The sequence below is a fragment of the Hylobates moloch genome, unplaced genomic scaffold (assembly GCF_009828535.3).
Source record: "Hylobates moloch isolate HMO894 unplaced genomic scaffold, HMol_V3 SCAFFOLD_16, whole genome shotgun sequence".
Lineage (NCBI taxonomy): Eukaryota > Metazoa > Chordata > Mammalia > Primates > Hylobatidae > Hylobates > Hylobates moloch.
Window position 1 is genome coordinate 75,943,589 of NW_026652291.1, and position 13,638 is coordinate 75,957,226.

The 13,638-nt window shown below is 37.5% G+C and overlaps 1 protein-coding gene across 2 annotated transcripts in view; it reads right to left on the bottom strand.

The window, feature by feature from the left end:
* Window positions 1-9,849: 9,849 nt before the first annotated feature.
* SEC23A (SEC23 homolog A, COPII coat complex component) overlaps window positions 9,850-13,638 on the bottom strand; it is a 72,963-nt gene continuing 69,174 nt past the window's right edge. For both annotated transcript variants that reach the window (XM_032135150.2, XM_058429545.1), the window contains one exon: window positions 9,850-11,246. In XM_032135150.2, the coding sequence (XP_031991041.1) occupies window positions 11,157-11,246 (90 nt within the window). In that variant the 3' untranslated portion in view covers window positions 9,850-11,156. The remainder of the gene's footprint in view (window positions 11,247-13,638) is intronic.

Here is a 13,638-nt window from a genome sequence, read left to right on the forward strand (position 1 = left end):
CCAAACTGCAGAGTGGACACAGCAGGCAGAAAGAACACGAACACACAACACTGCAGAGAGCTGTAGCAGTGTCTCATTATTTTTATTCACAAGAATAGTAGACAGATGGCCTCATCTAGCATTTTGGAGACAAGCATGACCTTTCATTAGAATCCGTTGATAAGGATTCAGCTCTTAAGATCTCTCTCTCTCTCTCTCTCTCTCTCTCTGTCTCTCACTCTTTCTCTCTCTCTCTTTCTTCACGGGCTCTCACTCTGCTACCCAGGCTGGAGTGCAGTGGCATGATCATAGCTCCCTTCGGTTTTAAACACATGGGTTAAATCGATCTCCCACCTCAGCCTCCCAAGTAGCTGAGACAACAGGCATGCACCACCATTCCTGGCTCAGCTCCTAAGGTTTATTTGGGGGCAGATTGTAAGTAAATCCTGTGAGTAAGAATAAAGGTCTGGGTAAGAACCGTATATCCCAGAGCCAACACTGTGGGGCAAGCATTGAGTGGGTGGGGCCTAGGAGAAACTCCTCACGTGCTGGGGGAAGAATACATCAGAGAACAGAACCATTCCCAAGACATGCTGATTAGCAAGTATCCCTGAGAGAAGAACCAGAGAATGACAATGGAATTCTCCACGTGTGTATCATTTATATTTTTTTGTGGATAAATGTATAACAAGTGGCTTGGACTAAGATGCCAAGATAACAGATAGCAAATTCCAAGTGAGCTATAAGATAGATTACCATGGAGAAAAGCAGATGAGGTGGTGCATATTTCCACCTAGCACCGGACCTGGCCATCGTTAAACGGGGTTATGTCTACGGCTTACAGTGACCTTTAAGTCTATTAGATAAAAGTGACCCAAAATCAGTCTGCTAGAGTCTTAAGCAAGTAGTTGGGGAGACTGGAGACTATATACATTGAGCAAGTTTAAAGGAACAGTTGGAGAAAAAAATACAATAGTTTTCATAATTTTAGCCCGTGATCCCTGCTCCTTCAATGCACTATTTAAAAGAGTGTGGAGTGAGTTACAGGTAACTCCATTACTTATTGATATTAAGGCCTTATGGCCTCAGAAACCTATACATTAGTAATCTGGCTGGATATTGTTAGAAAGACACCTAAATCGGGTGAACTTTATCCATCCTGAGTGGACGGATAAGGTAACATAGTGCATCTTCTGGAATCTGTCCCAATGGGGCACCCATCTCACTTATTATTTGTTTTCTCAATATTTAATCCCTATTCTTTGCAACACAGATCAAAAAGCAAATCCTCATGGTCACTGTGATCTTTGTTTCATTAGTTAAGTTTCAGTCATCTCAAATAATGGAAACTTATTATACCAAATGAACACGTTTGGGAGTAAGGGTGAAAGAATTCCAAAAATGGCCATGTTTCAAGATGCAGGGCAGTCTAGAAACTATCACCCAGCAGAGTTAATGAACCTTCATCCTAATGTTCCACCATCAGTACACCTCTTCCGCCCCTTGTTTGTTCTTAGTCAATTTTTCTTTCATTACAGAATGGCTGCTGCTATCTGAGTCTTTCAACTTTTCAAGGAAGAGAGTATAGTAAGTCTAGTTAATTATCATTATTCTTACTAAGGAAACTTTTTCCTTTCAAGTCATTTCATAGGTTCAGCAACCAGTCTATGGATTAGGTGCCTTTGGGAAACTTGATTCCACCCCTTTGCTTAAGGAAGAGACAGAAGCTGGCTGCTTAGTCCAGCAGAGAGATGCAAGCAGGAGGATGTGGACTTGCTGATTGACATGACTAGTATACTAATGTTAAGAATTAGGGTTTTCTACTCTGTACAGATAACTTTGGACTTTATTAATTAACAGATCTTATCTGCTATGGGAACAGATCCAAATTTAACGTATAGCATAGCTACATTATTATTAAACATATTTTGTGATCACATCCTTCTTAATAAATAAAAGTAAGCTCTGGACATGTTTAAACATGTTTCTATTTGACAATCACAGCTTCGATAATCTATTTAATAATAAGAAATCTCCGAATCACTCCACAGAGCTATTGCTTTGTGGAAGGTCTTGCAGAAAGGTGAGGATTTTTAACCCAGTTAGTTTCCTTCAACAGATACAGGCAGATTCTTCAGTGTTACAGATAGCTAATGATACCGACTTAAAACCAAAAGGTGCAGATGGGGAAGCAGATGTAGCTGTCACTGTATATATAGGCTGAGTACGCACAGCAGGTGCACTGAATGTTCTTTCCAAAGAACCTGCAGTAATAAAACATTAGCTCCCTGAAACCGTGCTGGACTTTAGACTCCAAATGGAAAATAATCATTAGAGTCATTTACAACAAGCCATGTCAGAAGTGTGTATGGCACTCAATAAGTAAATATAATTCAAAAGGCCCAATGTAAATATCAAGAAGATAAGAAGAGTCACCACATAACAAACACAAAAATAGAAGTCTGTTGGTCCAAAGTCTGCTCAGAGACTGTCACATTTACTTCTCTAACTCCAGGCAGAGCGATGTCTATCTACACTGTAATAGTCATCTAATCAATTAACAAACATACCTAATTAAGAACATTGCATAACATGCCTTGGCAATGTCTTCTATGGTCCTAAAAAGTGGGAGATATCTTCCTTAAAATAATTAAAGACTTTTTTTATTTTTGAGATGGAGTCTTACTCTGTCGCCCAGGCTAGAGTGCAGTGGTGCGATCTCAGCTCAGTGCAACCTCCGCCTCCCAGGTTCAAGCAATTCTCCTGCCTCAGCCTCCTGAGGAGCTGGGGTTACAGGCATGCGCCACCACGCCCAGCTAATTTTTGTATTTTTGGTAGAGACAAGGTTTCACCACGTTCGCCAGGCTGGTCTCGAACTCCTGACCTCAAACAATCCACACGCCTCGGCCTCCCAAAGTGCTAGGATTACACTTTGGGAGTAAACTGAGCCACCGTGCCTGGCCGAAAGATAATTATTAATCAATCCATTTCACAATTTATTACTCAGAATCTTATTTTCTCAACATCCCTATTAAATTAAGAACCTAACTCTGGGTTTTCATCAAAACCCTGAATTTAAAGATAACATTCTCTTCAGTTACATGATATTGTACTACCATTAATATTTCAGCAAGCTAATGGCCTTTTTAATAGAAATACTTCCTTGCTGAAAACGATATACTTGATAAATCAATAGGCTTAACGTTCTCATTAGAAATCGAATTTTAGAATTAAACATTGCAGGAGACCATACAGGATGGCATAATCTGTGCTGACTCTGTGCTCCCTAACTACCTTATTAGTATTTAGTAAATAACTGAAGAAGAGCAATTTCATCTATTCTCATAACTTCAGCTATTATTCTATGCTTATGGCTTCCAAAACTGAGTCTCCTGAGTCCAAAATGCACATTTCCAAGTGACCGCTGGACTTCTTCCTGTGGGAGTCCCAAAACAAGACAGTGCTGCTCTTAGCTGACATTGCCATTTAAATTGTGGTCTGCCACAGCAGCAGCACTGGTAACACCTGAGAGCTTGTTAGAATGCAAAACCTCAGACCTACTCGATGGAAATCTGCATTTTATCATTATTCCTTGAGGATTCATGTTTAAGTTTGAGAAGCACTGCTCTGTGATTCTTTCATCTCTTCTTTACAAATGTTTTCAAACATGCAGAATACTTAACCTATTAGCATCTCACAAGGATTTGATAAAGATTAATTTTAAAACCTCTGCAGATTTGCTTTTAAATTGCCTTGAAGAAAAGGCTCTAAGACACTAAATAAAGTGAAATGTGATCCTTCTTTATTGGAGGCTCTTTATTCGGTATACTTATCACTTCAAAGTGACACCTTTACTTCTACTCATAAGTAATCCTCAGATTTGTTTTTCTTAGAAAAAGTTCTAATCTCTAAAAAAATTGTCGATTTTGTCGATTTTCCTATTTTGCCAAAACAAACAGTGCAGTCCCCAGAACAGGTTAAATGTACACACAGGATCATTCTGTGGATGCCTCACCCTGTACCCCGTTAAGGCAGTTGAGCAAAATCTTGACCAGAAGAGAAAACAGCAGCTTCCCCAGCATAGCAGGCCACACTTTCCATAGGAAACAGACTCATAACACCAAGCTCTACAATGTGCTTTTCTCCACTTCAATACACAGTTATTGCAGTTGGAAAATACACAGTTCTGTGGAGAGTGTGTCCACGATGTCCTACTTGGGAGCATTCTTCTAATCGGCAAACACCTGCTACATAACTGTCTACCCACTTTCTTTTAATGACAGTATCAAAGACTGCCAGATGGCCTTTTAGGTGAAAGCTAATAGCCCCTCAGGTTGTGTTATTGTGTAAAATGGAGTTAAGTATTTCCCCATAAAATTCTGGTCAAAGTTTACTTTGGTATGTCATATACAAATCCTTCCTAACTCAGCAACATTCTTTTCTCTAAAGGTAAAAGTCACTCACAGCAGTCAGCAACTTACAGCTGTGTTGTTTGACTTATCACTGAAAGTATTTTACAGAGGTCAGGTGACCAACAGTGATACTGTGGAGGGATTCTTGAATGAATTGGGTAAAGAGATAGGACCTAACAACTTCAATGGACCCTTTTAACTCCCAAAGTCCAGTTTCCCAACCTGTATTAATGAGTGGTGAATGTATGATTGTTACATCAAGTCTCACTTGAAATTCATTAGAGGAAAAGTAGATGGATCTTGATCATTAAATAACAAAGCAATTATGCATCTTAATTGGCCTGGGCAAAAAACTTTGAATAATTTTTAAGATTAACGTAAAAAAAAAACACATGTATTTTACGCTTATCAGAAGAATTGATATTCAATTTTCTTCTTAGCTTTAGAAATGGATTAATACTTTCAAACTATCACTTTTTTGCTTTTATGAACGTCTCCATTGATTCGTTTTGTTCATCTCATTAAAATTCCGATTTTAAGCCAGGCACGGTGGCTTGCACCTGTAATCCTGGCTATTCAGAAGGCTAAGACAGAAGGATCACTTCAGGCCAGGAGATTGAGACCAGCCTGAGCAATACAGCGAGACCCTGTCTCTAAAAAAAAAAAAAAAAAAAAAAAACACAGAAAAAGAAAAATTCTGACTTTATCATTATCTCCTTTCCCTTTCTTTCTTTACATTTATTTCTTCTCCTTTGCTGTTTTCTTGGGTTGAATGCAAGATTTACTTCTTTTCAATTCTTACTCCAGTTGCATTTAAAACAACTTATTTCTGTGTAATAATCGCTTTTCCTTACAAATTTTGGCATATTTTTACTGTTCAGTTCTAAACGTATTATCATTTTCATTGAAATTTCTCAACTCACGAGTAAATCAAACCTGATTGATTGGTTTCCTAACGGTTTAACAAGGATAGAGCAGTAGGTTTGAATTGTATTATCACCCCATGCCAGCAATTATAAACAAATGCAGTAATACTCCAACCTGAAAAAACTTTTATTGGTCTACGATCTATACAATTGCTGTAGTTACTCCCTGAGTTTTAATAATGTGTGTGTAACCGTCTGATTGGTATATTTTTATAAGTTATCTTTCAATAAATATTGTGTTCTACATGGAACTTAATTCAGAGAACCCCCAGTTATATAATGTGGCCTGAACATACATGGATACCCTTACATTTAGAAGGTAAGTTAGTAACAATTTTTGAATAATTTCCTCTCAGAGTTGCAGTTTGTGTCTTGAATATCTATGGCACTACATTTTTTTTGAACTGTTGTTTAAAACTAAAGGACTAACCAAAAAAACATATCATTCCACCAGTGGTGCAATTTAAGTTTTTCCCACTGTGAAGTTTTAGATAAGATTAATCGGAGACCAAAATATTTGCAAACAGTAAAAATCAGGCTTGAACAATGTAAAATACTGAGCTTTAAAATTGCTCCTTGAAAATTAGTACACAGAAAATGTAGAAAAAGGTAGACAATAACAAAATGTAAGAAAATACACACATAGAAAAAAAAAAACGAAGTCTCAAAGAAAAGCAACAGAAGATGCTGGTCAATATGATCCATAGGTAGGGAAGAAAAAAAATCAAAAATATTTGGTAATGTAACTTCACTGTTGCATATCTTAATATTATTCTGTTCACTAGATAATAATACATTAAACCTAGAACAGCAGTTGTTTCAATAGATAAACAAAGGAGGAAGAATGAACAGAAGAAAGGAGACTTAATTTCATTCATAAACAATTAAAAAGCAAACAAGAAAAATAGAAACATCTGTAGAATAACTTGATAAAATCCTCAAGATGAATGCAAGTCAAGCATTTGAAGAGCACAAAAAGTACATATGCATGTATACTGGATGCATGGGAAATGACAATAAAAAGGTAAAATGGATGTCAGAAAGGAAATAATATGGCTGGGCGAGGTGTCTCATGCCCTGTAATCCCAGCACTTTGGAAGGCCGAGGCAGGAGGATTTCTTGAGGCCAAGAGTTCAAAACCAACCTAACATAGGGACACCTCATCTCTATTTTTATTAATTTAATAAAAGGTAAAGAAAAGAAATAATCCTAATTCATCAGCAGTTTAAAAATAACTGAAAAATACCATGTTCATTTAAAATAAAAGGAAGTGCAATAAGCCATGGAATTTAATTTGTAACAGCCAGTAAAGAATGCATTTGCTTTTGACACTATATAGATACCAAATACCACACTTAAATTTAATGCTTGGGTACAACTAGAACCCCTCTCCAATACACCTTTTCAACAGTGTCTTTTATACCATTTTTCTAGGAGAGAACTGTGGTATGATCTGATATATGCTATACAATGTTACCAGGCCAAAGTGTCTGGACTTTATCGGGAGGGCAAAAGGAAATGACTGAATCAGACCTGTATTCAGAAATAGCATTCTTGTTGCAGTCTGGAAAGTGAATTGAAAAGAGGAATAGAGAAAAGGAGACTGGAGAAAGTAGGCTAGTTAGGAGGCTGTTTCACCCAACCACGTGAAATATAATGAAGGGAGAATAGCAGTAGGATAGAGAACTGGAAACAGATTACAGAAATACTAGAGAGGTGGAATTTGTACGACATGGTTACCAAAGATACTGAGGAGAGTAAGAATTGAAAATGATTCTTTGGTTTCTGGCCTGAGCTGGACAACTAAGTACACTCACTAGATGCAGTCTCCGAGTCTGGCGATATGAGAGGGAAGTCTATCGATTGGGGAACTAAATAGAGAAATGTCAGCTCAGTTTTCGAATCTGCCAATAAAAGAATAAATTTATCCTGTTACACCAAAATATCTGTGTACATAGATGATGTCTAAGATCATTTTTAGAGATTGTGCCAATAGAGCTAGTAGGTTTAAAAATGAATTCCAAAATAGTTCTGGATAATATACCAAAGCCTCTCAGTGCTGCTAATAATTTAGCAAATATTCTTTATCTGTCCTGCTGTATTAGTCTGTTTTCACACTGCTATAAAGAACTACCTGAAACTGGATAATTTATGGAGAACAGAGGTTTAATCGACTCACAGTTCCACAGGTTTAACAGGAAGCATGACTGGGAGGCCTCAGGAAACTTACAGTCACGGCAGAAGATGAAGGGGAAGCAAGCACGTCTTACCACGGCAGAGCAGGAGAGCGAGTGAGCAAAGGGGGAAGTGCCACACACTTTTAAACAACCAGATCTCACGAGAACTCAATATTATGAGAACAGCAAGGGGGAAATCTGCCCCGATGATCCAGTCACCTCCCACCAGGACCCTCCTCCATTTGACATGAGATTTGGGCAGGGACACAAATCCAAACCATATCATCTACATTCTTTAAAAGGGTGCTGTGGTCTAAATGTTTGATTCCCTCAAAGTTCCTATGTTGAAACCTAATCTCCAGTATACATTTAAGAGGTGGTGAAAAGGGAAAAGCTCCCTTATCCCCCTGGCAGGGTGTACGATGGGGGTGTGGCTGGCTTCTTCAGTTTCCCAATGCTCAAACCTCAAGGAGGAGCATGCAGACAGGCAGGCTGTGAGGCTCCGACCTCACAGCAGTGTTTAGGGGTGAATGTTCACAGCTGAGGCCCAGCGTGTGTTACAGTACGGTCTTTCACTTTAGGCACCTGTAGGCAGCTTGTGTCAGCTCAATTAGACCCCCTGCCTTATCTCAAGGACAGAGGGCTTTCTGTATCCCAGGGTTTCTTACCTTGGTGTAGGGGAAGAATTGGATCCCAAGTGGGCTTGGAGAATGGGTGCAAGGTTTTATTGAGTGGAAGTTCTCAGCAGATGGATGGGGAGCCAGAAGGGAGATGGAGTGGGAAGGTGGTTTTCCCCTGGAGTCAGGCAGCTCAGCAGCCCGGGCCCTCCTCTGGCCGCCCCAACCAAACTCCGTGTCGTTCCACTGGTTGGCCTGCCAGGGTCTACTGGAGTCTCCCGGTGTGCTCTTCTGCCGGCATGCCCCTCTTGACGTCCTGTTGCTTTTGTGTTTTTCCGCCAGTGCATTCCTCTTGATGTCCAGCTGCATGTGTGTGCCTGCTAGGGTCTTGGGGTTTTTATAAGCACAGGATGGGGGTATGGTGGGCCAGGGTGGTCTTGGGAAGTGCAACATTTGGGCAGGAATACCAGTCTTCACCTAGGTCTGTGGGCACAGGCCTGAGGGTGAAGCCCTAGCCAAAGACCATGCCCTTCCCTTCCTAGCACTTCTCTGCCTCCCTCCCGGATCAGTGGGGCCTTTAAGAAGTGATTACAGCATGAGGGGTACACCCTCATGAATGGGATTAGTGCTTTTACAAAAGGTGCCTGTGGAAGCTTGTTCACCTCCCTCTTTCCAGCACGTGAAGACGCATAGAAGGTGCCACCTACAAAGCACAGAGCCATCACCACACACCAACTCTATGGTGCACCTTGATTGTGTACTTCCCAGCCTTCAGAACTGTGAGAAATAAATTTCCATTGTTTATAAATTACCCAGTCTCTTGTATTTTGTTCTAGTAGCACAAAAGAACTAAGACAGGGCTAAGCATTCAACAGTCTATGTAAGTAGATAATAATTTAGAAATAGACGCATTAGACACAAAAATGATCCCAGGTGATTGCTATTAAATGGTAAACTAAAAGGGTATATTTGTTCATCCTTATCCCTAAATTCAGCTGTAATTGATTTAGAAGTAGAGGACAGTTTAGGGCTAAGTACCAAGACAAGAAACAATGGCACAACACTTAAGAACATAACTTAAGAGGCCAAGCAAATTAAACAGGTGTCATCATTACAATGTCTTTCCTCAATTCAAAATCCGTGAACTTCGCTGGGCGCAGTGGCTCACACCTGTAATCCTAGCACTTTGAGAGGCTGAGGCAGGTGGATCGCTTGAGGTCAGGAGTTCAAGACCAGCCTGGCCAATACGGTGAAACCCTATCTCTACTAAAAATACAAAACTTAGCTGGGTGTGGTGGCAGGCGCCTATAATCCCAGCTACTCGGGAGGCTGAGGTAGAATAGCTTGAATCCAGAAGGTGGAGGCTGCAGTGAGCCGAGATGGTGCCACTGCACTCCAGCCTGGGCAACAGAACAAGACTCTGTCTTGAACAACAACAAAAAACTACATGAACTTCTATCTCTCTTTTTAAAAACACACTAGCCTTACAACAAAAATGAGTAACTATTGGGACTGATAAAAATAGTCTAAAATTGACTGTGGTGATGTGGTTACATAACTTCACAAAAATACTCAAAACTATTGAATTATGCATTTTAAGTGGGTGAAGTGTATGATGTGTGAATTGTATCTTAAAGTTGTTATTTTTTAAATGAGTAGTTTTTAAATCTAATGATTTTAAATACTCTAATATTACATTAGGCTTCTCAGGTTTTACTAGATTTCAAAATAGTCAGAAAAACAGTGAAAAGTATATTTTATTGGCATTTAGGCCTAGCGTAGTTCAATTCAAATAAAATATAACAAAGCAACTTATTTAAGCTAATTGAACATAACATATAAACAATCGTTTCTTAAGTTCATATGATTGTGTTCATGCAAGTACAATCATTAAAACTGTCCTCCTAAGCATATATCATAGCACCACCTTTTATTTGCAGTACTTGATATGTAAATTTCATTGTCAAAACATATCTGGCTTTATCAATGTAAACATATTTGCTACAAGTAAACTTTAAAGGTAAAAGCGAATACTAATGAATAAATCAAAATAGAACTGAGCATCACATGATATAATTAAGCAAACATTATATAATACTGTTTCAATAAGAACCACAACTTAATACATTTCACAAAAAGGAAGGAAAAACAAAAAGTAATGTGTAAACTGCCAAAATAGTGTTAAAATACTGAAGGATACAATGTAAAATTTACCTCAGAAAAACAAAGGGAAAAGAACAAAACCATGCTGTGAAAACTAAATTTGGTTTAGTAGTTACAACAGTCATTTTACTGCAAAGACTTACTAAAATGCACTCCAACAAAACGATTTATTTTCTATCTTCCCTTTTAAAAAAACTATTGGGTTTAGTCACATAAGTTGGGTAGTTTGTGGAAATTTCACATTTATTGTCCGCTGCGGGACTGTTACCCAAAAAAACCTTTCATCTCTAAACTATCTTTCCAAATAACCAAAAACATTATCATCATGAAAATTACCATTATAAAATCAAATAATTCCTAAACAAATCATAAAAATAAATCTGTCTTAACCTAGTAAGCACAGGAAAAGTATACATATAAGTGCTGAAAATTACAGAAAAATATTCAATGAATAAGCAAAAATGTTCACATTTATCATTACTATTGTTTTTTCGCTTTCTGGCTAAAATTAAGGAACAAGTTTTTAAAAGGTGAGCAAGGAAATTCAGTGCCACTTTGGGTCTGTCTGCAATATACAAATGAGTTACATCTGTAGTACAAGGCAGACTCTATTTTTATTAAACATAATTAAGTTATAAAGACTTCAAATTTCTAGAACCAGTTATAACACTGTGGTAAGCAAAATAAATTTGTTCTTATTGCTCTCATTATAATTCCAGCTTAATCTACAAATGTGAACATTTTCCATATGTTGTCTCAAACCATATTGATACAAAAAATATAGAGCAATATCTGTTGGTTTCCACAGATAAATGGAAAAAGGAAAAAATGAAATTTGAATATTATTTCATCTTCTTAAGTGTCTTTAACATGTTTAGCACTTCAAGCAGCACTGGACACAGCAAGTTTCTTCAAGTGATCCATAAATACTTGTAAACTAACATCATCTGTAAGAATAGGTGCTCCAGACTCCTAGAGGAAAAAAAGATTATTTGTTATGATTAAAATATAGGGTGATATCATGGAATTTATACACAAATGTTTAAAATAGACAAGGAAATCATTTGAAATAGAACAATGTCTATGGTCCTATTAAACAAAAAGAATCTAACTGGCCTCCATCCCTGGTTCCTGGGAGGGAGACTCTACATCCTTAGAATTCCCTGATAATAAGAGTGTTTTTATTCATAGGCTGATGGGATCACACAGGAGTTTATGCTATGAGATGAGATGAATCAGGATGGCCGCTAGTCACCACAAAGAGTAACAGTGTAATTAGAGGCTTGGGGCTTTAAAAGAAAGCCTGACCTCCAGACCCTTTCTCCCTAGCATTTTAAGAGAAATCCCAGCTGGAAAGAAGCAAACTCATAATATCATTTTTTACACAAACTATGCTTCTCAAGTTTTCAGGTCATTTTAATTGATTTCTATAGGTTCCAAGTCATTAACAAGAGTTAGGGAAAATTCCTATTTTCCATTTTAATAAAAACTGTGTTGACAGAATGATCTTGGTAACACAGTCCATTAACAATGAAATTTTACTTCAGCAAGAGAAGGTATTTCTAGAAGATTTTTAATCTGAATTTTAAATTTTTCTGCTTATACTCAAGTTCTTATTAATTATAAATATTCAAAGTCCAAAACAGGGAAATTAAGTAATTTCAGCAAATTAATGGCAAATGTGAGATGAGAACTTACAGCTCCTGTGATTCTAGTCTGGCATAGCCACAAATATGCCATAACCTCTCCTGAATAAAGGGAAATAAATTTTATCATATGTTTATTCAAAAGAACTTGAAAGATCTGATAATGAAGGGAGGCAATCCCTTACTGGGATTAAGGGCATAGAGTCTGGAGCCAGAATGCCTAGGCTCAAATTCTGGCTCTGCCACTTCCTACCCATATGACTCAAGAAGTTACTTAAACTATGTCTTAGTTTCCCCATGTGTAAAACAAGGACAATAACAGGACCTATCTTACACAAGTTGTTGTAATGATTAAATGAGTTAAATTCTATAAAGGAACAGAACAGTACCTAGTACACACAGTAACATACAACATGTTTTAGCTATTTTTATTGTTCCTCCTGTTCAAAAATCTGTAACAATGAAATACTTTATTGTATATGCATAGCTAACACAGAGAAGCACAAGTCTCAAAACTGTAACCTAAACCAGTAACAACCTCATGGCTCTTACTTTTTTCTTCCTGTAACTATGCCTGATTTTATTTTTATTTTACAATGTTTTCCATCTCAAGTCACCCAATCTCAGAGCCATTTCTCCTAGTCAAGACAAAATATATGGACTTCCTAATTTATATACCACAGAGCTCCTGCTTGAAATGATAAATACCAATGCTCAACTCGATTTTATAAAAAATTAGCAGTTAGCTGATCTCAGCTTCTCAAATGGACCCTTTTTCTATTTAAAAATATATCCAGGATTAGGCAGAAAGGTACAAGCTTTACATTACTTAGTATATGAGGCACTACCGCAACACAGGCCTCCAGCACCGTCACAGAAGTGTTGCAGTGGTGCCCTCTTACGGCCGTTCATGGATAATACTTATCATAGGGTCCTTGATTTCTGACCCCCAAAAAAATCCTGTAAGCTATTAGAGTCCATTAATTTTTAGTAAAATTCTTGGTTACTGTTATTTCCCTTAAATGCAATCATCAAATTAACTTGATTAAAAATTCAGAGTCTGGAGTTAGACAGACCTTGGTTAAAATCTAGACCCTGCCACAGTTTAGCTACATGATCTTGCATAAAATACTTAATCTATATAAGCCTCAATTTTCTCTCATGAAATATAGGATTACTAGTATCCACCTTAAAAAAGTTAATTAAATGAGAGTACACTAAAAGCATAGTGACTAAAACATAGTAGATTCAATTTATTAGATATTATGATTATTGAAATATTAACATCATTACTCATAAAAATCTTAAGAAAGACCTGAGCACTCTTATTTATGCCTGTAATGCCCCTACTTCCAGGCAGTAACAATTACACTTCAGAGTTTAAAGTAGGTTTCCTTTCCCATGTTAAATATAAGAAGTGACTTTTTTCCACTGATAATAGTGAAAACTAATAGCTAACATTTACTGAGGATTACTGTCCATTTCAAGCACATTTTATTAAACTCTATAGACAAGGAAGTGAAAACAAAGAGAAGTCAAGTAACTTGCAGAGTCTGCATTTTCCATTACCAGCCTTCCACCCTTCCAAGATTACTTTTTATAACCTCCCCACCTTTTAGAACTTTTGGACCTGGGATCCAATTTATTTATCTATATTACAAAAATGCTTAACTCCTAGCCACCTCCACAGATTTCCAATATTCTAATCTCTGCTCTCT